Genomic DNA, 26,671 nt, shown 5'->3' with positions numbered 1-26,671 from the left:
GACAAAAAAGCTCATAATCTAGTGTACTATAGTTGGGTATAAATTGTTGATATATTTATTTACTTAATATTTGTTTTTACTTAACATTATTGGTATATTATTCTGTTATTATATAAACAGGACAGGGTATAATAATATCTGTGATATCTATTTTATTTATTAAGATTATTTTGTTCAAATTTTATTTATTTAGAAATGCATTGAAAACATTGTTATTGATGTTTCTACTTTCTGTGTAAGTCTATGATTCCAATAACACCAACCACACACGTACATTCAATTATTGATTATTCATATCGATTTCGAACTAGTATGTTCTTCGTCAGTGAATAAACAGGAAGTGACGTCACATGACATCAATGTCAAAGATGGCGGGAAATATACATTGTGACGTAACCTTAAATTAAAATTAAATTCTGTAAGTCTATGTAAGAACTGAGTATGTAAAGCTTGGATCACTTTGAAAACACACACTGGATATTCTCAAGAATGAAAACCATGAATTTGAAAAGAGCACTGTTTATTTGTTTTTCATCTAAATACAAGTAAATATTTCATAAGGTTAAAATTTGTTAAATTTTCCCAATTTTCTGTTGGCTGCCATGATAAACTTTCTTTATTTTAAAGGCTTTGGCAGTTGAAAAGAGCACACAAAAAACTTTGTGGATAAGAACAATTTGCAAACAAAACTGTATTGAGATACTTGTTTTATGCTTTAAATCATCTAAAAAAAAAATTTATGCATTAAATGTTCTGATATATGCAATGAATTGAAAAAGTCATATATCTATCAACTAGAGGTTCAATATTTCAAAATAAAAAAATCATTTCCTTTTTGTTTAGAAATTCATGAATTAATAAATACATAATACATGTACATGTATAATTTTTATACACATAAAGTGGTAAAGCTAATGGTATTAAGTTTGCAACTTTTCATAAATATATGCACTCATTATTTTTATGTTTGTTAAAAATTTATTTTCATTTTTAAAAATATATTCTATACATAGTGGTTAAGTTTATTTTTGTAACAATATATTTTTTATAGCACCTTTTTATCTTTGACTTTTGTTCTATATGTCTGACACATGTATTATTTAATTGCATTTAAGTCTGAAATTAAAAAAATACACTACTTTATATCTATGTACATTGTAGATGCCCATATACATGTAATATGTTTATTGTTTGTAAATGTTTTTCAAATAAAAATTAATTTTGTATTTGTATTAGATACTGTTGGAATTGATTTTGATACATTTATTTATTTCTTGAATATTTATACACTTAAATTACATTTCAAATAAACACATTATTAGAATAAAATTTAGAACTTAATAGAACATGAGTTACATTTCTTTCATTTCAGTACTAAATATTTGTCTTGACCCCTGACCTGGCTGAATTTTTATAATGGACTTGTCCTGCTAAGAATTTGGAAAAGTCCATTGTGAAATGTAGGGATTTTGATATTAAAGTGATAAATAAAGCAGAAAACAATATAAACTGGATCAGTACTAGTACCACTTCTTGGGACAGCAATCCAGTACCAGTAGTTGCAAAAGTTTCTGTTATTCAGTTTATTCACCAGTTATTGCAAAATGAGTGCAATACTAGTTAAAGTAGTGCATGTCTAAAGCTGGTACAACTGAACAGACTGGCTTATCTCTATATTCGTGGCATAGTCTGGATATTATCTTTGCCTGTGCTCTATGGATGCAACATTGCCTAAATAGTTCAACACTAAAAGACAAGTAGCATGTTACTGACAGACAAAACATGTACTTTACTAACTATATACACTGTATGTACATCACATAACAGATACTGAATCAAATCCTTGTCAAACATTAAGCCTGGTACAAGTCAATTAGCGACTTTTGGATTCATTCAAGTATATAAGTTATCAAGCTACTTTACAGAAGGTTGGTGGTTCTACTCTGGCTTGTGCCTGGAATTATGCACGAAAGGACACCCGAGGTCTTCCTCCACTAATATACTGCTGTAAAATCGCTACGAATGTATATGACCTTATATCACCACAAATCTCTTAAAATGCATTTCTTTTTCTAGTAGAAAAGTCAGAACTACTGGAGATAGGATTCTACATTTTTTTAAAGATATTCATCAAATATTGAAGAAATGGACAAAAATACAAAACAAATCTTTACAGTAAAACGTTTATTTTCAACAAATCTGAGAGTCCATAATGTTATCTATCAACACTGTTCATAGTTTCATGAATTAATCGCACAACTTGTTTACTGCGGAGAAATGCTCGTTCTATACACAAATCTAGTTGCTGGGGTGATAATGCACTTCCACCTAAAATGATAAATTATATAACATTGTTTTATGTCACAAAATGCAGCCCATCTCATGTGAGCCACAAATGCAGCCAATTTCCTGAAACATGTCACAAAATTCACAGTCCATCTCATGGAATTTAACCATGTCATGAAATTTAAATCATCATATGAATCTTTAAAACTGCATTAATAGCAATGCAATATCAAATTAACATCCTATCAAAGCATATAAATTCAGTAACAAAGCATTGTCATATACCAACAAAAAAACAAATAACAACCTCCAGTTATGTCAAAACTTCTGTCCTATGAAGACATTTAATCATTACACTGCTCAATTTGTATAATGACTTAGCCTTACTTTGTCAAATGTTCTCCATATCAATACATGTATATAGTAATTTGAACAGCCAACACCAAAGAATCTAGACAAAACTACACAGCATGAGAGCCTAGCTTTATACCAAATGAGTAACTCCAGGGATATAATGCAAACCAGAAAATGATTAAAACAAGTTGCAAAAATTTGTTTCACATTTCAGTTAAAAATTGATATATTTAAACTATAAAATGACAAATCAATGTATTCATAATACTTTCATTATCATGGATTTTAAGTCACAAATTCCATGACATGTTGATAACTTTCCTGTTGATGAAAAGATGAAATATTCACATTATTAATTCCTGACATAACAATAACAAGAATCTGCTTATACAATACAGTAACTGACCTGGTTTTCTTATTATACAAAGTTGATCATCATTTGTAGTTACCACAGTTACCTCCCCTGTTGACAGAGCCTCTTCCTCTATAGTTGGGTCTACCAGTAATATGTTCCTGTAACATAAAACAATTCTGTCTCTTGTTAAAGATGTACTATGAAGTCTATGCTCATTTTAGGATAAAATACTATTATTGCAGAAATTTATTGAAATTTATAAAATTCTTACTGAATATATCTAATTTCATTAACAGAATGCACAAACTATGTTCCCTATTACTTGTCAAGTTCATTTAATTATTTCTTTAAAATAACTGAGAGTTTTTATAAATTACACTGTATTCAAACTGTGGTTACCTATATTGTGTACAGTTTAAAACAATAACATATCTTCCCTGTGTGTACTCAAAAGATGTTTATTTTACATTTAAAAAGAGACTGTTTAGCAATTATCAGTATTTTCAAATATCAAATTTAAGCATAAATTTATCTAAATTTCAATACCAAAATATGAAAATTTGTGATGCCAACATTACAGATCCTAGTCAGGCTGCACTTACAGGCTTGCCTGGCACTATTCTAATGACAAAGGTCACAAATTTGATATCCAGTGATTTTTGCCAGTCTAAAGTTAAGCCCCATTCATAAAGTTAGTAATCATTTTATGATCAAATAGTATGCTTAAAAACATTAATACATATGTATATTGGTATTAAACTGTTTACTTGAAAAACTGTTTTTGTTTTCTGTTATTGTAAGTCTTCCTTAACCATGGACATAAATTCAATTAAATATATTCTCTTAACAAATCAACAACTCTTTGCTTAGGGGTCGGCCTCCAACAAAAATATACAATTTTAGGGAGCATAATAAGACAGAAATCTTACTCATCAAATATAGTGAATGTAGATGAGACTGGTAGACATTGTATAGAGAGGGGAGATTTCTTGTTATCATCTGTCTCTAACTTATCTGTATCCTCGTCCATCGTCACTGTTGGTAAACATGCTGAAAAAATACATAAAACCCCACTATTTGACTCTGTTTCTTCAGAAATAGTATATATAGTCAGTTCAATAAAACTCTGCTTTTTCATAATCAGCTCTATAAAAACAAACGCTTTTCTAAGCTTTCTGCATTTTGTCTTCTTCAGGAAAAAATGAGTTTTTTATTTTCAGAGATTGAAAATACATGTATCAAATGTTAAGACTTGGTAGGTGGTATATAGGCACTACTAGTATATATTTCATATTTCCACAGATTACTCCCATTTAGGCAAGTTTTTGTGAAAAACAAGCAGGATATATAAGTCTAGTTATTCCTTCTGTGAAAGTAAACAAATTGTTACTTGCCATAAACCAATATTACAAATTTTTTTGATTCTGGGAATGTGTGCAAGATGTTTTAAAGGAAGCTGTTAACGCTATTGATATCAACACCAATTCAATGCCAGTTGTTTAATAATAATAGGTGAAACGTTGGACCCTGAATTGGGCAACCAGGGTTCGATTCCCAGACAGTGCAGGTCACTTTTGTTGTGATTGATCATGAAATCCAATTCTACAGTCAATCACACTGTACCTCTGCTCTGGCATGTGCAGAAGTTATCAGTTCCTTGCAGAAGTGAAGGCAACTAGCACTGTCAAACTGACTGACAGCATGCCCAGGAACAATGTGGTGGCCGAACTATGCTCTAGTAAATTCAGTGTGGCTTACTACCCTGATCAGGAGAGAAAACTACCAGCATCTCCACATGCCTGCTGTTTTACTTACTTGTTTTAAAAGCTGCCAGTAAAGCTAGTACACAGGCATCTGTGACATAACCATCATAATTCAGACACACTAAATCACAGTACAACACCCATACATACTGAAATAATAAAACATAGATCTCACATGTTTTTATATAATATTTTATCATAATACATGTATGTTTTAATCTCATTTTGGTTTTTATAATGGTAGAAGTATTGTGCGCAGTTCTGTAAATGAAGTGATAATAAGTTGCCAAGGTATTTTAGGGTACATGACCAGTCCCCGCCATTTTTGAAAACTTATTACATGTATATTCATCAGATTATATTCACTTACTTAAAATACAAATTATGGCTTTATTGAATAATGTTATACATGTATTTAACTGTACAAGGAAAAGAAAAGTGTAAAGTTACAGTAGATAAGAAAATTTCTTTAGCATATTGAATTTAATTTCTTTCTTTTCGTAAAATCTTTTTTTAAAGAAACAATAGATATACGAAGAAAGGATTTTTATATACTTTTCATAAAAATCTTTTATAAGAACTTTGGATATAAGAAGAAAGTATTCATTTGTACTTGACATCTTAGATATATAAAGAAAGTAATTTATTCTTACCTTTCCTGGAACAATACAAAGATCTTCAGTGTTAATACAACATGAACTGGAACAGAAAAAAATTATACAAATAATAACCCTCAAGTCATTTGTAACCAATGTCCTAACTTACAAAGGACACTGAAATGTTTTATTTTTTTATTTTTAAGGAGCTCCACTGAAATCCAAAAGCATAAAAATTCTTAACTAGATCAACTGGTGCACTTGGAATGAAAAAATATGCAAAAAAAAACCAAGTGGTATACTTCCAATTAAAGTGAAAATTTAATTTTTGTGAGATTCTAAGCTGATTTGAGTTTAAAGATCTTCAAATTTTGAGTCATTTTGCAAAATAAAATTTATCATTCTGGAAAAGCAAAATGAACCTTGCACACAAAAGTAGCCTACATTAAAATGTGCAAACTTCTCAACAAAATATTTACAGTCCTGCTTGTGGGTCATTGGAGTCCCATTAAGTATATAACTTAAGGTGTTATTTTTTTTCATGTAATCAGTCCCTAATATGAGTATAAGATAAATATTGGTGCATAATTCAACTAAAATGACTTCCTGGAATTCTCCAGTACTTACCATTTCTCAACAAATTTCCAACTTTTCCATATAAATCACTTCTTTTAATCAAATTCTTTAGAAATGTCAAACATGTATTAAATAATAAATTTAACTTTTAAGTCTGTGCACGTTAGATGTTTAACAACTGCAGAAAATTGCGTTGAATGCCTTCCATATAAATACTAATTCACTATAATTATACCAGTTGCCAACAGAGCAAAAGAAGCAGATATATGGAAAATGAGTATTTTTTTGAAACTGTAACAAGATAACAAAAAAAAAAAGTTTTTGAGAAATACAAAATGATAGCATTTCTGAGGCATGATGGGCCTTTAAGATATTATAACTTACTGCTTAACAACTTCATTCATAAAGCTACTAAGATCTTGGGCTTGGTCACCTGGTGGTCCTGGTCGAAACATAGCCGAGCACAGGGGCCCTAACTCTACATTAGGTACTGAAATAAATGATAAATAATAATAACTTGTCACAATAGATTAAATGTTAATGCACATTTCTTTCTTATTAAAGGCACATTCAATCTCAGCAACATAAAGAAACCTTAACAAGAATGCCATGATGGGCCTAGATATCATACCAGAATTTTTTTGCAAGAAATGGTCATAATTCTAGGAAATTGGGTCTTGTTTGGGCATGTCATTTTGACATCAACATCATAATCTATAAAACTTTTAGAGGTCCACTAGGAAATTCAACATGTCAAATGCATAACCTAAGGACTATTCCTGTGAAGTTTGGTCAAAATCTATCATATTAAGTTAGTTGTTGAAAAATTGTTGGCAACAACAGACTAAGGGCAACAAGCATCATGTTATCACAAAAGCTCACCATTGAACACATTGTCTTTCATATAAATTATCCAAAATTTGATTACAAATGGATCTAATTCTTCTTTAAGCTCAGAAACATGTATTTCTTGAATAAAAGAGAACAATCTTTGAACATTACATTATAAATATATGTTTTACAATAACAAGAGTATGTCAGTTTACCTATAAAACCCTTTTTTGGCTGTTCTGTTTTTGGTGCTGCAATTTCCTATAACAAAAAAATACAAACATAGTGTAAAATAGTTTAATTAATTATATGTTTATATAGCACTGTAACTGAGTGAATAAATATGCATTTGGTTTTAAAGCTGGATAAGTCCATTTAAAAGATATAGCAGTTTAGTGATAAAAACTCATGTCATTCATAGCAAAGAATACTTTCACTCCAAATTGTAAGTCTGGTAAATGTTAAACTTGATCTGTAAACATGTACTTTAAATGAGTAGTCTACTTGATGTCTAGAATATATTTTCTTGCATATCAGACTGGCGTTTCCGTTAGTTTTACCCATGCCGGAAATTTCATCTGGCATGGGGGGTTCCAGATGAGTCGCGTGCTATACAATGGCACGATAAAGATGACGTCATTTTACCGTTATGAATGATTTGGTAATTCATACGCTGTTGAATGAAAGTAGTTACTGTTGTAATGATATACATTTTCATTGAAAGATAAAGAATTTAAAATATAATGGAATATGGTAGAATATGCAAGAAAATATATCTGACATATGTTTGCGGTTCGGATCGGAATATCCGTCCCTCGGTCACCCGCCCATGGGCGGTAACTCGGCAAGCCTCGTTACCGCCCAATGGGCGGGTCACCTCGGGACGGATATTTCGATCCGAACCGCAAAATATGACAGATATTATTAGATTAAACAACTAAATATGCGGATTTACTCACAGAATGAAAACTGGTTCACCTAGTATATCTTTCAGACAAAAACAAAGTTGTCTGTCTGATCAAATACCAGCTTTGTATAATAGTGGGTTTGCAAAGCATGTTGATGGCATTTACTACTATAAAATGCAATGTTTGACTACATGGATGGATTACTTAGTACTTACAGCTTTTATTCCACACATAACTGTTGTATTGCCTAGTTTTACCAGAGCAGACCCCTCTGCTGTACCTACACATCCTGAAATAGTTGAAAAATAATTTTAACGGAGGTTAATATGTCACATACAATGACTGTAGTCGCAACAAATGAATGAATTATTGAAAACAATATATATTATATTCTTGCTTAGCCTTAAAATAAAATTATGCATATAATTAGAATATAACGTGAATCAAACGATCAAAAAAATTCAATCAATACTGTTAAACATTAACAAAAATGGATAAAGTAAATCTGTTACACAGAAAATTCACCATTCCAAATAATTGATATTTAATTAGTCACTCTTTAAATATGCAAACAGACAAACAAGTCATGGAGTAATGATTAAAATAATAAGTATGAAATGTTTTCTATTCTGGGTACATGTATACTATAAACAACACAAAAACATGAAGAGTATAACAACCTATATTTAAGATTGTTGGTCTGAATTCCTCTAGATTTCTGTCATCTGGTCGTACATCTTTTTCCTGTAATGAAAATTGTGAATAAATAAACACATTTCTGTACTTAACCTTTAGCCTGCAGACAGCATGCAAGATTAGCCTGCAATCTGTTTGCTATTCAGACAGTTCTTACTTTGAAATTTTAACTCAAAACATTTACAATGAATGGTTTTGTCGAGATGGAAAGATGGACAAGTCCATTTAAGATATTTGGGTGTGGTAAGGAGCCACCAGAACATAGGCGTCTGGTTAGTCAGCATGATATACTGGTGACAGGGCTGTTACTATCATCACTCAAAGTGTTAACCATGCTTTGACTTCAAATAAATCTTTTGCTTGTTGATAATACAATGTACTTTAAAATACAATTTACATCTCTGCACCAGTAGTTATTCTATACTTTGTGATATTTTTATTTCTAAACTATACTTTGTGATATTTTTATTTCTAAACCATAAACTTTAGTAAGTCCATAAATTTTTGGCCACACTAACAGATCAAGGGCATCTAGCACTAAGACATAAAATATTAGGATAATAGTACCTATAATGTAACAAATTTAAACAAATTTCCATTACAAATATGTTAATACAGTTTGACTATGAAAGGTAGCTAAACACTATTATATTATATAAGAATCAAATTTATAAAAAAAAATACTTACAATAAACTTCCTGTAATATTCTAATGGTCTTGCTGTTCTGAAAGTAAAAACAGAACAATTGTTATTATTATGGTCTAAAAATCATGGATTTTTAAAAGTGCACTCTGCATCGATTCTCCCCCCCCCCCCCCCCCCCCAACGGTCTGGCATCAAGTCATCTTAGCCATTAATAAACTTGGCAAGGTTCAATTCAGCCAATATAACCTTATTAAAATAAATAAAATGCATTATTTTCTTTTTAATTATTCAATTTTGAAATAATATTTATTATACATTTAAATGAAAGCAGATTTACCAGATTTATTGATGTGTATTTGTAAATAAAGATCCTATGATATCTCCACCCTGTGAAAAAATTTGACACCGTGAACTAGCATAGTGGCATACTCATAATTTTTGTACTTGGTTCATACCTTGTCCATTACAATATAACAAAAAATCTGTTGTCTTTTTTCTTACTTTTAAATTTTTTAATATATAGATATTATATACCGCATGTTACTTTGTATAACATATTTTAGGTTTTTTGAAATGAATTCATGAATTCGAAAACCTAGCTAACCACAGTTTTCTGGTATTTTCTGTGCGTAGCTCTGGGGAATTCACCTTAATGGAGAGTAGTAATGAACTCTGTGTTTTTTGCCTTTTTTGACTATGACTGTTTTAATTTTTTTTATTTTCAATTCATATTTTGAAAAATTTGCAACAGATATTAAAGGAATATTGATAATTCTCAAACACATCATTCATACATGCCATAATTTTTAGACTCATTTCTGGGACACTTCATTTGGAGGTGGGGCATTGATCAGCAAATGTATTTTTTTAAATTTACATAGTGGCATACAACCTATATTACCGGTATTTACAACTTTCAAATTTAATTACACCATAAACAAAAGACAAAATGTCAATAATTATTAACAGTTTTTCTATCTTTTTAAAGTATTTAGGCTTGGTAAATTCAATCAGTCACATAATAGAATAAAGCTATGTTATGTAAGGACAATCAGCCATGTTGTTAACCTGAAACATTCGCTGAATCTTGTAGATTTCATCACCTCATATTTAGCAGTAATTTTCACAGTGTTTGACCACTAATTACTGCCTGCATGCGGATTAAATTTATACTGGCCAGTTGTTAATTACAGTGTATGACACCTTCGCTCAGGAAGCCACAGGGGGTAGTGACAGTCCCCGTCCGTACATTTTCCATGAATTTCCATGAAAACTTCCGGAATTTTCATGGAAATTGCCAACTCTGGATAATTCGGACTAGTTTTCCGGAGTTGTTCAAAGAAAACTGAAAAAAAAAATCGTGAATTTTCATATACTTTCTCCATGAATTTCCAGAGCTTTTTTCATGAAACTTTTCCGGAGTTTTCCATGAAAATGTTCCAGAGTTTTCAAAGCAACTCTGGAAATTGGTCTGCTAAAATGACATAAAAATGTTCCGGAGTTACTCTGGAAAATGTTCCGGAGTTACTCTGGAAAATGTTCCGGAGCCGCTCTGGAAAAAGTTCCGCAGTTAATAGGATCTCAGGAGTAAAATGACATTTAGCCTTGAAATAATGCTGAAACATTTTGGCATTACTGAAATGATGGTTGCATACTAAAATCAAATGACCCTTTAATTTGCATTTGTGTTTTTATTACCAAATCCAAAAAACACTCTATTTGTCAAGAATTCAAACACTTATAGTAATTTGCACATTTCAAAATTATTTCTATGTCAGAGTGTTTTATTCACTTCACTGTCTTCACATGATGCAACATCTTCTTGACTTGTGGTGTGACCTCTCCGATGGATACTGAAAAATATGAATTAATAGTATATAAATACATGTACTTGTGTTATATGCACAATGTCAATATAATTAGTATTGTTTAAACATGATAATAAATGATAAAAAACATGAAAGGGTGAAAAAAGTTAAGATGGAAAACTTTCAATTAAATAATTTTTGCAGAATATCAGCACAGAGTTATCAAGTAAACACCATGCTTTGATGAAAATAATTTATTTTTGGTCAACATTAACATTATGATAAACTTGTGTCAATTATTTCCCTGCTTTTCCTATATCTATATAATGACAACTGTATGTAATGGCAGTTTAAATTACTTAATCCTTCACAAGTACTTAATTACCACTGAAAGTTTGAGGGTCAGTATAACAATAATATATGCATTAAACATGAAGAACAAAATTTTGTTTAGAGTTTTGAAAATAGCATGCATTTATATGAAAACATGTTACTTCAACTTTTTTTTACAAAACAAACTAAATTATTACCAGGATAGTTCTGTTCAACAGTACATTTATCACTTTTCCCTCATCTGACATCCTTTGAGTTGAAACATCTTATGTGACTCCAAGACTTGAAAGTTTGCAACCTAATATGTTGAAAAAATAAACATATGTACATGAGTAACAAGAAATTACAACTAAGGCATATTATCAATTTTATTAAATGTGAATTTGGAAATTCATTGCTTTATATGGAATCTGTTTCAATCACCAATATTTTGAATGGAAAATAATTATCTCTGATTTAAAATTTCCCGCCATTATTTAAAAATGAAAAAGATTTTCTTAACTTAATCTATCTAATATTGAAAAGTTACATGTATGTAGAAATACAATCACTGAAACAGTGTATACTTGCAAAGAAAGTTTGAAAAAACTAACATAATAAGTGTTAAAAAATAAAAATACATTTGTACTTACTGTAAGAAATGGTTATATACATGTAGTTCCCTCCATTTTAACTGAATCATGAAATACACATGTTTAAAAGTTCATATTTCCAGAAAACTTTTGTAAATTTGTCCAGTTTAAACTCATTTGATCTAATTTCCAATGCTCAAACATAATATTTCAAGTTATAACTTTTAAGCAGTAAATTGAGTTAGGCACTAATAAACATTATCTTTCAATTCTTCTGTTCAAATGACCTGTCTGGAAGGAGTGTTCTGACCTGTGATTTGTTCTGCAAGGGTATTAAGTTACTTGAGAGCTACAGTGTAATATAGTATGTTGTAAACCTGCTTTACCTCTTTTTATTCTCTTATATCAGATAGGTGAGTTTAACCTTGGTAGTTATTAAACCAGTGGGTTCCACTTGAGAGGTCATAAATATTTACATTGTGGCTGATGCTGATTTGAATGTTCCAGAAATTAATCACTATGCATAAGTTACTTCTACACAGGATGAATATATAAATTATATATACTTCAATAGAGATACATAATAAATTTATCATCAATTAATAAAGAAATATAAGTGCATAACAATTACATTTGTTCTTAAATTTAAATTGTTTCTCTTTAATTGTGTATTTATTTTTTCTAACTTAGGGTAATATATAATAATGAACCACTCAGATCAGGCTTGATATGAGATACCTTGAAAATAATGAAAGTTAAATGAAACAATAACTTAATGCATTTTCAATGCCAAAGTGTGGCAATGGGGTTGCATGTTGTTGTTGTTTTTTTGTTTGTTTTTTTTGCAATAAAAAGAAACAGTTAAGCTCTTGATGGGCTTATAACGGTCTCATTTTGTTTAACTATAAGTTTTTGTTTTGACAACTGCTACTTTTAATTACAGTTAGTATACATGTATGACCAATCTCAGTGCTAAGTAATTAAAGTCATTAAAAAATGTTCTTGCTGTTTTTTTAAATATCTGGTCAACAGTTTACAATTGTGTCAATGCCATATTTTAAATTGTCTTTATTTTAATTATGTCTTAAAACCAGAAAACTGTATTATATTAAAAAGATTATTTATGCTTTTAACTTAAGAAAAAATATTAAAGTTTAATGTATTAAATGAAGTGTACATAAATGCAGCAATCAAATGAAAATTTCCTAAGTCCAAAACTTTCTCAAAAATGACTAAGTGTTTTCCAGAGTAAAACTCCTTGAAAATTGTCTAAGTGTTAACTTTCCAGAGTTTCCAGAAGTGTTTCATGGTTATTTCTTTGATGAAAAAGTCAAGTTCCAGAGTTCTCCATGAAAATTGTTCCAGAGTACTCTGTAAATACTGTGGAAAAAAGCTTGTTTTCATGAAAATTCATGGAAAATCGGCTATTTTCCAGAGTTTTTCCAGAAAGACTGTGGAAAATCTACAGATGGTAAACAATTAATCTTTTAATTGATCAAAATTATTGCCGATAATTGTTTGTTAATGGAAGGGGCACATAAATATACCAATCAAACAATTGCAATGCTGTAAGGGGATAATCATTCGTTATTAGCGTTCTAGTCTAGTTTATAAAAACTTGACAATAAAATTATATAAAAAAGTAAAATTTCTTGCTTCAAAGTAGATTATTTAAAAAAAAAATTTTACCGGGACATAAATCATTTTCGGGACACCTCCGGGACAGACACCTTATTTCCGGGACTTTCACGGACATCCACTACGTTATGGCATGTATGCATCATTTTTTCACCTTAAACTTATGATAGAAAATTAGAAATATCATGTAATTATGTTATGCACTTAATTTGGTGTATTTCCCCTGAGCTAAATCCGTAACGACATAAAAAAAAACAGAGTTAAGCTAGGTTTTCGAAAAGGTCAATGCATCTAAAACCTTTGGCCCCACACTTAAATTAACAAAACATGCCAGGAATCAGTACAATCTCAGGAAATTAGGGAAATCGACCCTATGGCCAATAAAAAAACTTGATCTATGTATATGATAAATCATTTAATGCCCCCCACTTCAAAACATCAGCAGCATTCCACAATGTTTTATATATCATACACGTCCAGTATTTTGATACCTAGCCATGAGGTAGTCCAAATTTTTAGACGAAACCGCGGATTTGAAGCTACTTTTTACATGGGTCAAATCCGCTTTAACGTCTAAAGATATCTATTTAAAAGTCCATAGCAAAATGAAAAACAATAAACATGCACAATCATTCAAACTTTCCATGTAAAATATTACAAATAATCATAATCCTACCACAAATGTGTATTTTCCTTCTCAAAAACAACTTATTCAAATTTTAAACAATTTTAAACAAATCCCGTGTAAAAATCGTGTAAACAGCATCCATATTGGTGTCTACTACCCAATGTGGTGATTACTGGAACCATATTTTTTAGTTGAAATGTTTACTGCGAGCACCTGTCAGCGTCTTAAATCACAACAGAATTTTTTTTCGTTCAGACTAATTTCGTACTATTGTTTTATGAGTGACATCACAGCATGACCGGGAATTTCCAATATGGGGGTCAACACAATATGTCTTTCATGTGTCTTCTTAAATATATGGATAAATAATCTACTTATCGTGAGTAATTTTTGCATATTTTTACAGTTTTTGGGAAAATATGCTTCTGTCTTTTATGCAATCAATTCACAGCTTTTTGAGATAAATAGCATTTAAGTTGTGATTTACCGGTAAATTCAAATCGACTCAAGAAGCGTGTCGATTTGTGCTATGGGAAATTAGCCACTTATTGAAAAACTTCGCATTTTCCGATAAACGTCAAACTGTAAAAAAAAGAAAATGTGATGTCTTTCAATGAAGGACCAGCCATGAGGTTGATTTCTGTAGCCGAGTGTGTTAAAATTCGAATGAAATAACTTAATAAGTATACAGACTTTGTCGATACATATTAAAAGTATTATAAATTGAAATTGAATAAAGCCTATTATATACAGATATAGACCTGTAAATATTAAAATACATTATACATGGAGTAAATATGAGTATCCTGGTTGTACTATCTACCGGGAGTGTAAGCCTTATAAGGCCCACCATCATATAATACAGAAAAAATCTAGGATAAAATAGTTATTTTCTGTAGAAAGCACCATTTTTAGATAAAAATAACAATCATCCAAAAGAAATTTTAACTATACATCAAAAAGATAGTTCTGTTAATAACCTCATATGAGCGGGAGCCATCTTTGTTTTAAAGTACTTAATACCAGGAATGACTTTTAAGCAATCAATAAAAAGTTAAAAACATATGTAAATGGTCCATTACTGTTAATGATACTAAAGTTCTATTCAATATTTATCAGTTATCACACAGTAAAAGGGTAACAATTTGATAAGCATTTGCACACACATTCAAATATCATGTTGGGTCCAAATTGTTAGCAATATTACTGGTTTTTAAACGTAAAATACATTTATGTGAATAGGGTTACTAAAACTTTGAATTTTCTTCAAAAAATGCTATATTTTGTATGAATTTAATGTGAAAAACACTTGCATACAAAAGAAATTTTTTATGTCAGTATTGTTTGTAATATCTGGACATTCCCGGTACAAAGTACCTCCCGGTATAAAGTATGGAAGTATCTAGCCGTACGGGCCCGTACGGCTAGCCAAAAGTTCTAGCCGTACGTGAGTCACGTACGACTAGCCAGGACTCGCTGTATTGTCTAGCCGTACGGCACTTTTCAAAATTATATAGAAGTCGACCATGCATATGTTATTTTGTGCCTCATGATTATGATTTGTTGTTTTATTTGAATGAAAGGTGTTTTTTGTTAATTAAGCACATGGATCGAATAAATAATGATCGGAGTGAAAGAAATAAATAAATACATAGAACATTGAAAAAAAAAACGGTGAAAAGCAAAAATAATTGTATAATTTTCAAATACAGTAGATAAATATCGAACATAAAAGCACAAACAATTAATAAGCCTTAAATAAAGCCTACCCAGGGACTGACAATAGAATTTTAAAATGCGTTTCACGGAACATGCAAACTTTCCTTAATGATGGACAAACTTCTATACAGTACCGTCGGTAATTGACGCAAGTATCAGAGCCTAACATTGATTTTTTTTTTCATTTTAAAGGTGTCGAAAATTAAACTTTATGAAACAAAAAAGGATTATTATCAAAATTTTGTAAACTATTTCAATTGATGTTATTTAACTGCGACCTAACGCTATTTTTTCTCGATGTCTTGAAATGATAAAGATCGATATTCGTACTTCTTTTACTGTAGCCAACAAGGCGATTAATCTCTATTTAAAGTAAATATACGAAGACAATTACTATTTCATGGTTAAAATCCTCGCTTAAAGTCATGAAAAAACATATATGTATAATTTCGACTTCTATTTAAATTTGAAAAGTGCCGTACGGCTAGACAATACAGTGTGTCCTGGCTAGTCGTACGTGACTCACGTACGGCTAGAACTTTTGGCTAGCCGTACGGGCCCGTACTGCTAGCCACTTCCATAAAGTATACCTTGAGGATATAGTAATGTGTTTTTGATTTGAACTATTTTCGTCTGGCCGTGTGACCCTAGAAAATTCGTCGAGGACTGAATACAATAGTATAACTTTTATTTCCTTTGATTTATGTTAAATAAATAAATAAATATCAAAATCTACTTAAAAGTAAAAAAAAAACATGCTCACTTGCTGTCGTCGGCCATTTTGAAGAACTAGCCTAGATGAATTTGCATTTGATCAGATGATTAGTCGGAAAAAAACAATTGGCCAATCACATTTTGCTTTACAAACACGCATCAAAGTCTTGGTTGATGAACGCTCAGATTGCCAAATGCAAACGCTTAAAAGACAGAAAGCGGAAATTTCAAAAATACACAAAACAAGAAAGATCATCTGGTATAAAATCTTTATGATTTGTTCAAGTAAAAATTAATACATGATAATTATTGTGTCTTAAGTTTTTATACTGTTTTATAATCCCACACGATCTCTGAAAATTCTGTTAATGATAAGATAATTTAAGTTTATTTTCATGATTTTGGTTCCATACATTTTTTGGATCATGGATGTAGCCTGTAGCCTAGGTATATATGTCACGGTTGAATGGTTCAGAACTGTTCACTATTTAGGGGAGAGGATGTGTAAGTTAGTAGCCGGATAGCTTAGTCGGTAGAACCACGGTAAAGTATTCTGAGGGTCCCGGGTTTGAGTCCAAGTCAGACTGCACATTTTTCTCACTCTGACGTTTTTAAGCCAAATTAAGGCGCCCAACGGGGGACTGTGACTGAATATAGCTCAGAGTTTAATTTACATTGCTCTGTAACTCTGTGAAATTCGAGGACGAATTTCAATATAGCAGGGGAGTATGTCACGGTTCAGAACTGTTCACTATTTAGGGAAGAGGGCGTGTAAGAGGCCGGATGGCTCAGTTGGTAGAGCTGCAGTACGGTGTTCCAAGGGTCCTGGGTTGAAGTCCCGGTCAGGCTGCACATTTTTCTCACTCTGTGGCATATCTCAATATAGAAATAATTTGTAGTTTTGCAAATAAGACTCCGCAGTAAGTTCATGTTTGTCATAACTACTGTCAGTGATCCAGTTTTGTGGTATCCGGACATTTGCGCCCTCATCTTTCAATTCGGGGCAGACATTTGCCCCACAAATTTTTGAAGGGCGAACATTCATCCACATGTTTTAAAAATGTTAAATTGTTACGAAAATTCATCGCAGATTGTCAAAATTCCATTTTGCTTAAATACGCAATAACAATCATGCAAATTTGTGAGAAAAAATAACATCCAAAAATAAAGTAAATATAATGTTTCCATTGTTAAGTATAAAAAAAATGATCTAACAAATGTATTAAGACTGACACTTATTAAATTTAAGATAACTAAACTAACTTATTAAATTAGGTGGGCAAATGTTTTAGGGGGCAAATGTCCGCCCTTTCAAAACATACAAGGGGGCAAATGTCCGCCACTGCAGTAAAAGGGGGCAAAAGTCCAGGGCACAACTGTTTGTGGGGCAAATGTCATAGAATTCAGTTCGGCATAGGACATGTTCGGACTCATTCAATGTTGTTTGTCTTGAAAACCGGCAACTCATTAGAAAATGATCTGCCAACAGATGGTTAGACACACATTGCAGTCATTATCATCAGCAAAAAAAATCAAATGTCAGAAATATTTCAATGAAAACGGCATTGAAGGAACTGGTCCTGTACTAGAACTGGTAACTTGATTGTAGTTACCACACCAGTTAAATTTAAAAGAGAATCCAGAGACAGATTAGTCCTATAAATATGGCATTGCTTTGAGATATTTTCCTTCCTGGCAAAGCTTAAACCATAACAAGCCCATAACCTCTAATTTATTTGATCAAGACAGAATTTTTAATGCATTTCACTATTATGACCATAAATTTATCAAACCCATGGACAGATTTTTACTACACATAATTATTTCTACACACTTCGTTTCTTTTAACTGAACACTTGAATGTAAATTTGATTGGGAACCAAAAACACTATGTTTGACCTTAAGTTTTTCTTTGTTTGATTTAAAAAAAAAAAAATTTATGTATATATATTTTTTACAGGTAAGTGTCAGTCAGTGATAGCTATAAGTGACCATCATGGATCAAGGGTCATTTCAAGAACTTGAACAGAAGTTGCTCAAGCTTCAGTCATCTGACAGTGGATTACCAAAAGAAAAGTTTCTTGACGGCATTATTCTCACTTATGTAACAGAACAATCACCTATAGATTCTGAAAGATTCACTCGTCTTTTAGAAATAACTGGATCAGATTTCCCAGTAGTGTTAGCCTGCAAATCAGATTCCTTTTGGAAAGCAATTGAAAAGCATGATAACAATGATAAAAGTTTTGAACCAATGAGAATTCGTAGGAAGAGTAGTAAAAATTCTTCAAGTGAAGATCAGAACAGCATGTGTGGGTCACCTTTAAAGTTAGACATAATTGCTGATTTATCTTTAATTGATAATGACACTACGTTACCAGTTACCAAGCAAGCTGTTGTGGACTTTGGACTGACATTGTCAAAGTGCAGAAAGTTGATATCACTGTATTCAAACTTGTACAGCTCATACAGAAACGAGGTTTCCACTGAAAAAGTCGAAAATATTCCTTCACTGGTTGTGTTGTGTGATGGTGAAAATATGAAATCTGTGTCAACAATGGTCCTTAAACCACTTCTTGATAAGCAAAACAATTTTCTTGGAGTCAAGGTCACTGAAACTCTCTCAAAACCAGGAGAAGAAAAGTCGAAACATGCGAAACTTCACCCAAAATTTGCTACATCTGATATTTCATGTAAGGCAAAGTATGATATCTTATCAAGTGGCGGGGAACAGATTCAGCCTGATTTGCAGGGTTTTCTGAGACTTGAGCATGAGTGGAGGAAGAATGTTGGCAAATCTCTTGTTCTGTTGCACGATCCACCTTCAGAAGCAAAAGCTGAAGTGAAAATACAGGTGACTTCTGGGAACACTCGAAGTCCGGCATTTTCTGTCTTTCAGGTAATTTGTTGTTTATGAATTATATTTTTTATGCCCCTCTTTCAAGAAGTTGAGGTATATTGCTTTCCACTTCGTTGTTCAGCCTGTAGAGCAGGCCTAGACTTACCAATAACTAGAAAATGCTTCAGTCTACAGTAGTACATAGATTTGGTGGGTAGGTTGGCCACAACTAGTAGGTGACCACTTCTAGATTTTGAGATTAAACCGGTCAAAGGTCAAGGTCACTGGACAAAAGTCTTGTTTGATAGATACATGTAACAAATGAAAACTTTGGCCTACAAAATTATAAATAACATAGTTTATCTCGTTGGAAGGTTGGACATAAGTAGTAGATGACCAATATTGATTTTGATTTCAACATTTATGGTCACCAAGACCTTGATCTCAGGAAGCAATAATTATTATATCCATACAAAATTGATGAGATTTTGATTTTGAATGGATTGAATTAATTTGTGTATATCTATTATTTAAGATTTTTATAAATTCCCAATTTCTTCAATGGTAAAACACCATAATATTATTAGACTATTAGTACACATGTCATAAATGGTGAAGTTCTTTTAATAAATGTAAGGCTTACAGTGTTAGCAGCAATGGTCTATGGCACTAGTGTTGAGCTAGGCCAGTCTGCATATCATGCAGTGTGGCCATAATTATTGTTTTGGTCATTCTATTTTATTTATTAAGTAGGATTTGATGTCGCAAAGCCTCAAAGTTTAGAATTCAAAGGAAGTCATTTCAGCAAGATGGGCCTTGATTCCAATGCTTTGAGTGATTTAACATCTTTTGTTTTAACTTAATGCATGTAATTAACTCCACCAACACCCCTGGTGCTAACAGTACATGTATATAAAATACAACCAAAAGTACAATATACACGTACATTTTAACACAAAAAGTTTACATTGTTGTTTTGTTTTAATGTTTTATAACATTTTTAATGCCAAAGTTGACATTTATCAAACAATTTAAAGTATTTAAATATTATTAGTAAAGGTAAATAAGGTTAAAATTATGAATTTATCGAGAAGAAGAAAAAAATGTAATAGTAATTCTTTGTTTGAGTAAATAAAAAGAAATGTTTTACATTATTCTTTCCAGGAACTTGAAATTCTACGGTCAGTGGTAGAAGGCCTGGCCACAACACAAGTGAATTGGATTGGAACACAAGAACGCCCTCTTGTAGACACTGTCAAGGATCTGGTTGAACAGGTACATATTTGTGTAACAGTTTGTATATGATTATTGATAATTTCATGGCTTTTCATCAGGTTTTAATGAAGTTTACTTGTTGTGCCCCAACTAATGGTGGAATTTAGTTTTGTGCTTACCTGTCCCACTGTCATGCTGTCCATAAGCAGACTGACGAAACAGTGGAATGAGAGAGATTCTGAGTCCTATGGAAGCATTCTTGTTAAATTTAACCTAGATGACATTAATCCGGCGTAAGTAAAATGGATGTATCATTTGTGTCTGGTAAATTGTACGAAGAATAGTGAGCACAAACCTTGAAATCAAGTTGTTAAGATAGGATATTTTAGTCTTCTTGTGTTGAGTTCAACAAGTGGTTCACATATCAAATACATTTGTACAGTAACATTTATTTAGCATTTAATGTAATCATCTTCAAAAACAAAGCTAAAATCTTTAAATTTGTACTTAATACTACACATGTAGACTAGGTGAATTATGTCTTTATATTTCAATTTTGATAATTGTGTTTTTAATTTAAAGTTGAAGCTGGGTCATGATATAGTTGAATACAGACTAGGGGAGACAACTCAGGAGAATGATGACAATGCAGGGCTTGACTCTGAGCTGTTTGAGGAGAGAAAAGATATGGACTTTACAGACCATCTATGGAAGGTATGGTGTTGTTTTTGTTTTTTTCCAGAACTTTTATTCTAACCTGGAAATCTTTAGTCAGTAGAAAAGAACAAGTTTTCCTGTCACATTTTTGCATACAATTTATCTTACAATTTCAAAATGACCACCAAAATAAGTTTGAAAGTGTCAATATTGTGTGATATTGAACTGCAATATTATCCCAACTTCATTTTCAATACATTTTCAATTTATATATTCAAAGCATAGCCAGGGAGAGCAATTGTACTCATCCAGGCATTGGTGTCCCACTTTGGTTAAGTTGTTGCATGCAAGTTGGCATTTTTAAAAGCACTAAAGGGAATGGATCAAAACTCAATACACTTATTATTTGAGACTATTATAGGTCATTTTCCAAGGCTCATAACTCTTACATGGATTTTGACAGAATTAAGGCACTTTTTGAACTTCTACAAAAAATCTACATTATCCGGGCTCTTGTTTTCATATAATACACTGAGAATAGTCAAGCTTGCTGTCCTACCACAACTCTTGTTAACTTGTTTGAAGAATGGGAAGAGCTATTGTACACACCCCAGCTTATATGTCACCTTCACACTATGGTTAAGTTTTTGTGTGTAAGTTGTTGTCCCCAAAAATACTGAAGGGAATGGGTTGAAACTTCATAAACTTGTCCTCTGAGGTTATCTAACTTGATTGGCACAGTCCCATAACTATGAGTTACCTTTTACAGAGTTATGTTCCTTTTTTTAAATGTCAGGCACTGAGAATATTCAAGTGAGCTGTCTTAAGGGCAACTCTTGTTATAACCAGTGGTTTATTGATTATCTTTAAGACAATATGTTTTATTTTAGATCTTACAGAATTGTACATCTTACTCGGAGCTTGTCCAGTCCTTCAACTACATTATATCCGAGGCACGGAAGGGTGAATTACAACCTTTCATCCATACATACAATGCTACCACCATTGGTCAGATGGTCAAGGACTCTTACCGAGGTCAGCTACGAGCACCAAGCATGGCAGGTCTTGGACCTCTACAGTATCTAGCTGAAATGGGCGATCAGAAGTTAACGCAGGACTATGTGCACATTTTCTTATCAAAGAATCTTGTAAGCATGGGAAACCTGGAATATTATGTGAAAGGAAATCTTGAATTGGAAGAGAAGTTAGATAGGTTGAAAAAACTTCAGAACACGCTTGAAACTGTAATCATGTTAAAACAGTGTCTACATTTGCCGCAGGCAACCCTAAGTGAAAGTTGTCGACAAATGTTGAAACATTACGAGAATCATTCTGTGGATCCTTCACAACATTTTACATTCACTGTTCCTACAACGTGCCTGGGAAATGTTGCGGAGAGTTTTCCACCCTCTGAATGGAGGGCCGAGGGCATGAAGATAGTCGAAGGTGTACCTGAAAGATTGGTATATAATTTCACTCTAGAACAGCCATTTGATTGGGTAAAAACCGACGATGCCGAGAAGAAGAATTCAGCTGGAGATTCAGATGAACTGACCTATTTTCTTACTGTTGTTAGAGAAAGTGTTAATGTACTTTGTTAAGTTTCACACTTGGGTTAAGCAATGACAAATACTGTTTAAGCATGTTAAGTTACACCAGTGTTGTTTTTTTGGTGTTGCTTTCTTTAGGGAAAAAAAAGTAAAATCAAATATTTTAATACACAGATGGATCACAGTTTTCCATGTGAAGAATGTGGGTAGATATGGTGTATAATTGAATTCAGTGTTTTTTGTGGAAGGGGTGCATAAAATACCGACTGAATAGAGATTTCTTTCCATTTGATAAAATTGTTAAAATTCCTGTTTTATTTTTGACCTCTAGGTAAATTGTAGAGAAAGGGTTACTCTCAACCAACTCAACAATTTTTTTAAGGCATATATGAATAATGGCTTATTATAAAAAAAAAATCAACATTATATAGAGGCTTTGAATATTATATGGGGAAAAAAATGAATGTGTTAAACAAGTTTGTAAAAATGTCCCAATTTTTTAAAAAAAAATTACTGTAACCCTGCGAAACTTCCCCATTTCAAATGCATGTGCTGTATATATACTATAGAGACACTGCTTATGAAGGATCTATTATTAGTTGTCATTTGTAATATATATATTAAAGAAGTGTGGTGGGGGTTCAAGCTTTATAATACAGCTTGAACATCAGGTACAGTATATGAATGTCACCAATTATAATACTTTCTTTTCACTGGATATTAGAAGAGTCTGAGAAAATTTCAAAATGTGATAAAACGATGACTTAGAACTCTAAAAAAGAAATGTTATTCATTGACTTTATGTAGGGTTTAACTTGTTTAACAGTTGATACAGCTCTTACATTTAATGCCAAACATGTGTAATATACAGAAATATGTAATGGTTATGTTACATTAAAAAACAATTCATGTCATGTGACTAAATAATCATATTACAATATTGATATCACATGGTTTTATATGTGAGGTTTAATTTGCTGATATCAAATTTCATTGTCAGATCATTTTTATATAATTTTGGTTAAACAACTGCATAAGTTTAACTGTTTATGATAACTGTTATGTTTCAATTGCAGTTTAAATTTTCGATGGTTCTACTCAGGTCTACTTGTGTGTGCCTGAAATAATGCACTGAAGGGCACCTGATGTCTTCCTCCATCAGTAAAAGCTGGAACGTCACCATATGACCTATACTGTGTCGGTGTGACGTAAAACCCAATAAAACAAACAAAAATAAACAGTTTAAATTTGTAAGAATGGTTGTATTGAGAAAAACATAGGATTCTCTGTATGAATATAGAATAGTCCGATTTCATTACTATACAATTATAAAGTATTCTGATTTATAACTGGTGCTAGCCTTTTAAATAAAGAATGCCTGGGAAGTGGGAAGTGGCCGAGTTGGTAAGGTCATTGACTTCAAACCACTTGCCCCTCACTGCTGTGACTTTGGATTCTTTCATGTGAAGAAGCTGTCCAGCTAGTTTATCAAACATCAGTGGTTTTACTCAGGTGCCCATTTGTGCCTGAAATAATGCACAGAAGGGCACCTGAGATCTTCCTCCACCAGTAAAGCTGGAAAGATGCCATATGACCTATACTGTGTAGGTGCAGCATAAAATCCAACCAAAAAATAAACAAACAGGAAAACAATGCCTGGGTGAGAATTTAGACCCTCCCACATAATAGTGCAGTATTTCCTGAATTGTAACAATGTATATTTAACAGGTCATGTGTAAAAATGATAAAATATGAACATTTTAAATATTGATAATTTGACAAATGAACAGTAACATTATGATATGTTAGGTGATGTTTACTTTATAAATGCTGATATGATATCTCGTCATGCAGGCAAACTCTTCTTCCTTTTCAATCCTAATTGATATTACTTTTTTTCCACTTCCTGGTTAATGAATCATTTAGAAAGTTGAGAAGTTAAACAGCCATAACTGACGAAATAAGCATTTTTTTCATGTCTGTATAACTTAATTGCCTTATTTATAGGAAAATTAAATATTGCTTCATATGTGCACATATTGATATCAATCCTTACATCATACTGAATGATTATAATGGACTTGTCCTGCTTTGGATTTGGAACAGTCCATTGTTGATATGAGGGATTTTGATATTGACATCTTATAATAGTCAATATAGAGATTGATCCGATTGCACAGATGTGTTGACTGTCCAGACTCTATACTTTTACTTGTTGCATATTTATGCCTAATGGCCTGACTATACTTGTGCTTGTTGCATGAATGTGCATAATGGCCTGACTATACATGTACTTGTTGCATAAATGTGCATAATGGCCTGACTATACATGTACTTGTTGCATAGATATGCACAATGGCCTGCCTCTATACTTGTTTTTGTTGCATATCTGTACATAATGGCCTGACTATACATGTACTTGTTGCATAGATATGCACAATGGCCTGCCTCTATACTTGTTTTTGTTGCATATCTGTACATAATGGCCTGACTATACATGTACTTGTTGCATAGATATGCACAATGGCCTGCCTCTATACTTGTTTTTGTTGCATATCTGTACATAATGGCCTGACTATACTAGTACTTGTTGTATAGATGTACATAATGGCCTGATTCTATACTTGCACTTGTTGCATATCTGTACATAATGGCCTGACTATACTTGTACTTGTTGCATAGATGTACATAAAGGCCTGACTCTATACTTGTACTTGTTGCATAAATGTATATAATGGCCTGACTATACTTGTACTTGCTGCATAGATGTACATAATGGCCTGACTCTATACTTGTACTTGTTGCATAGATGCCCATATTGGCCTGATTTTACTTGTTCTTGTTAAATGAATGTGCATATTGGTCTGACTGTTGAATAGGCTTGTTAATTGAACTGCTTATGTTAAAAGGTTAAATGAATCTCTCATATATTTCTTAAAGTACATATTTATTTGTTACACGCATGTGATTTTTGTTATCAACTTACAAAATAGTAGTAAATTGTGCTTATATCAATTACTCCGCCACTGCAATGTAAGTATAGGTAAAATGGCAGGGGCTTTTACTATCAATAAGTTACAGCTTTTACGTGTAGGGTAGGGGTCTAGGGTAACAACTGACTGATGATACAACAGATCATTACAACCTCTGTTGTTACTTGTACTGTAACTGTATAAAGTTGTAGTACTGGTTATATGGTGTTGAAATTTTAAAACTTTACTTTCTAATTCAGTGTTAATATATTACCTCTATAATAGTTTTGATATGTATAAATATCTCCCATTTGTTAATTTTTTTCTAAATTGAAAACTGAATTTGTGCCTGTTTTACCTATCTTTTCAAACAGATTTATCTTCAGTCAGAATTTTTATACATTAAAGTGCTCTTTCTACATAAAAGATGTGTGTGCTATATTAGGGATTTTCAGACTGAAAAGTTTAAACTTTCACTCATAAAATTACATCATTGTATAATAGATTAAAAGAATATAATGAAGGCAATTAATTTTATGTATGTACTTTGAAGTATAGTCACCTCAAGGCAATATATAATTTACATTCTTCTACAACTATATATTGATTATGAAATATTTTATTTATGATTCAAATGAATTTGTATAGAGTACTTCACTGAACTGATATTGTAAATTAATTGTACATTTTTAAGGTGTATTCACGTTTGTATCATTTGTATGTGAAACTGATTTGTATGTTATAAATAGATATATCTATATTTGAACATTACCTTTAATATTGTTTTGTTGTTAAATTTTCAACTCCCAGTTATAATAGTCACCTGCTTTACAGGGGTGTCTGTGGCTGAGTGGTTAAGATGGTTGACTTCAAACCACTTGCCCTTCATTGCTGTAGGTTTGAGTCCTGTCAGGGACTTCAGATTCTTTTCATGTGAGGGAGTTGTCAGCTAGCTTATGGAATGTTGGTGGTTCTACTCAAGTGCCTGTTCATGCCTGAAATTATGCAAGGACAG

At 31.9% G+C, this 26,671-nt stretch overlaps 2 protein-coding genes across 2 annotated transcripts; one reads left to right on the top strand and one right to left on the bottom strand.

Moving 5' to 3' along the window:
• Positions 1 to 2,169: 2,169 nt before the first annotated feature.
• Positions 2,170 to 16,599, bottom strand: LOC132752127 (exosome complex component RRP43-like). The gene is made up of 11 exons (XM_060742408.1): positions 16,473 to 16,599; positions 9,054 to 9,090; positions 8,350 to 8,413; positions 7,885 to 7,958; positions 6,977 to 7,022; positions 6,315 to 6,420; positions 5,412 to 5,457; positions 4,811 to 4,907; positions 3,925 to 4,045; positions 3,047 to 3,153; positions 2,170 to 2,328 (listed from the first exon to the last, which is right to left on the bottom strand). The coding sequence occupies exons 1-11, from the start codon at positions 16,487 to 16,489 to the stop codon at positions 2,216 to 2,218; spliced, it is 828 nt and encodes a 275-aa protein (XP_060598391.1). The 5' UTR covers positions 16,490 to 16,599; the 3' UTR covers positions 2,170 to 2,215.
• LOC132752126 (protein zwilch homolog) lies at positions 16,569 to 26,434 on the top strand. Its single transcript, XM_060742406.1, has 5 exons — positions 16,569 to 16,682; positions 18,384 to 19,322; positions 20,427 to 20,537; positions 21,060 to 21,191; positions 22,025 to 26,434. Exons 2-5 carry the CDS (start codon positions 18,420 to 18,422, stop codon positions 22,733 to 22,735), a joined length of 1,857 nt encoding a protein of 618 aa, XP_060598389.1. The 5' UTR covers positions 16,569 to 16,682; positions 18,384 to 18,419; the 3' UTR covers positions 22,736 to 26,434.
• The last annotated feature ends 237 nt before the right edge of the window (positions 26,435 to 26,671 follow it).

Source organism: Ruditapes philippinarum, unplaced genomic scaffold, assembly GCF_026571515.1.
Source record: "Ruditapes philippinarum isolate M1 unplaced genomic scaffold, ASM2657151v2 ctg585_1_1_1_1, whole genome shotgun sequence".
In the NCBI taxonomy this organism is placed as follows: Eukaryota; Metazoa; Mollusca; class Bivalvia; order Venerida; family Veneridae; genus Ruditapes; species Ruditapes philippinarum.
Note: the sequence above shows the minus strand (reverse complement) of the source record. Positions and strands in the feature narration are given on the sequence as shown.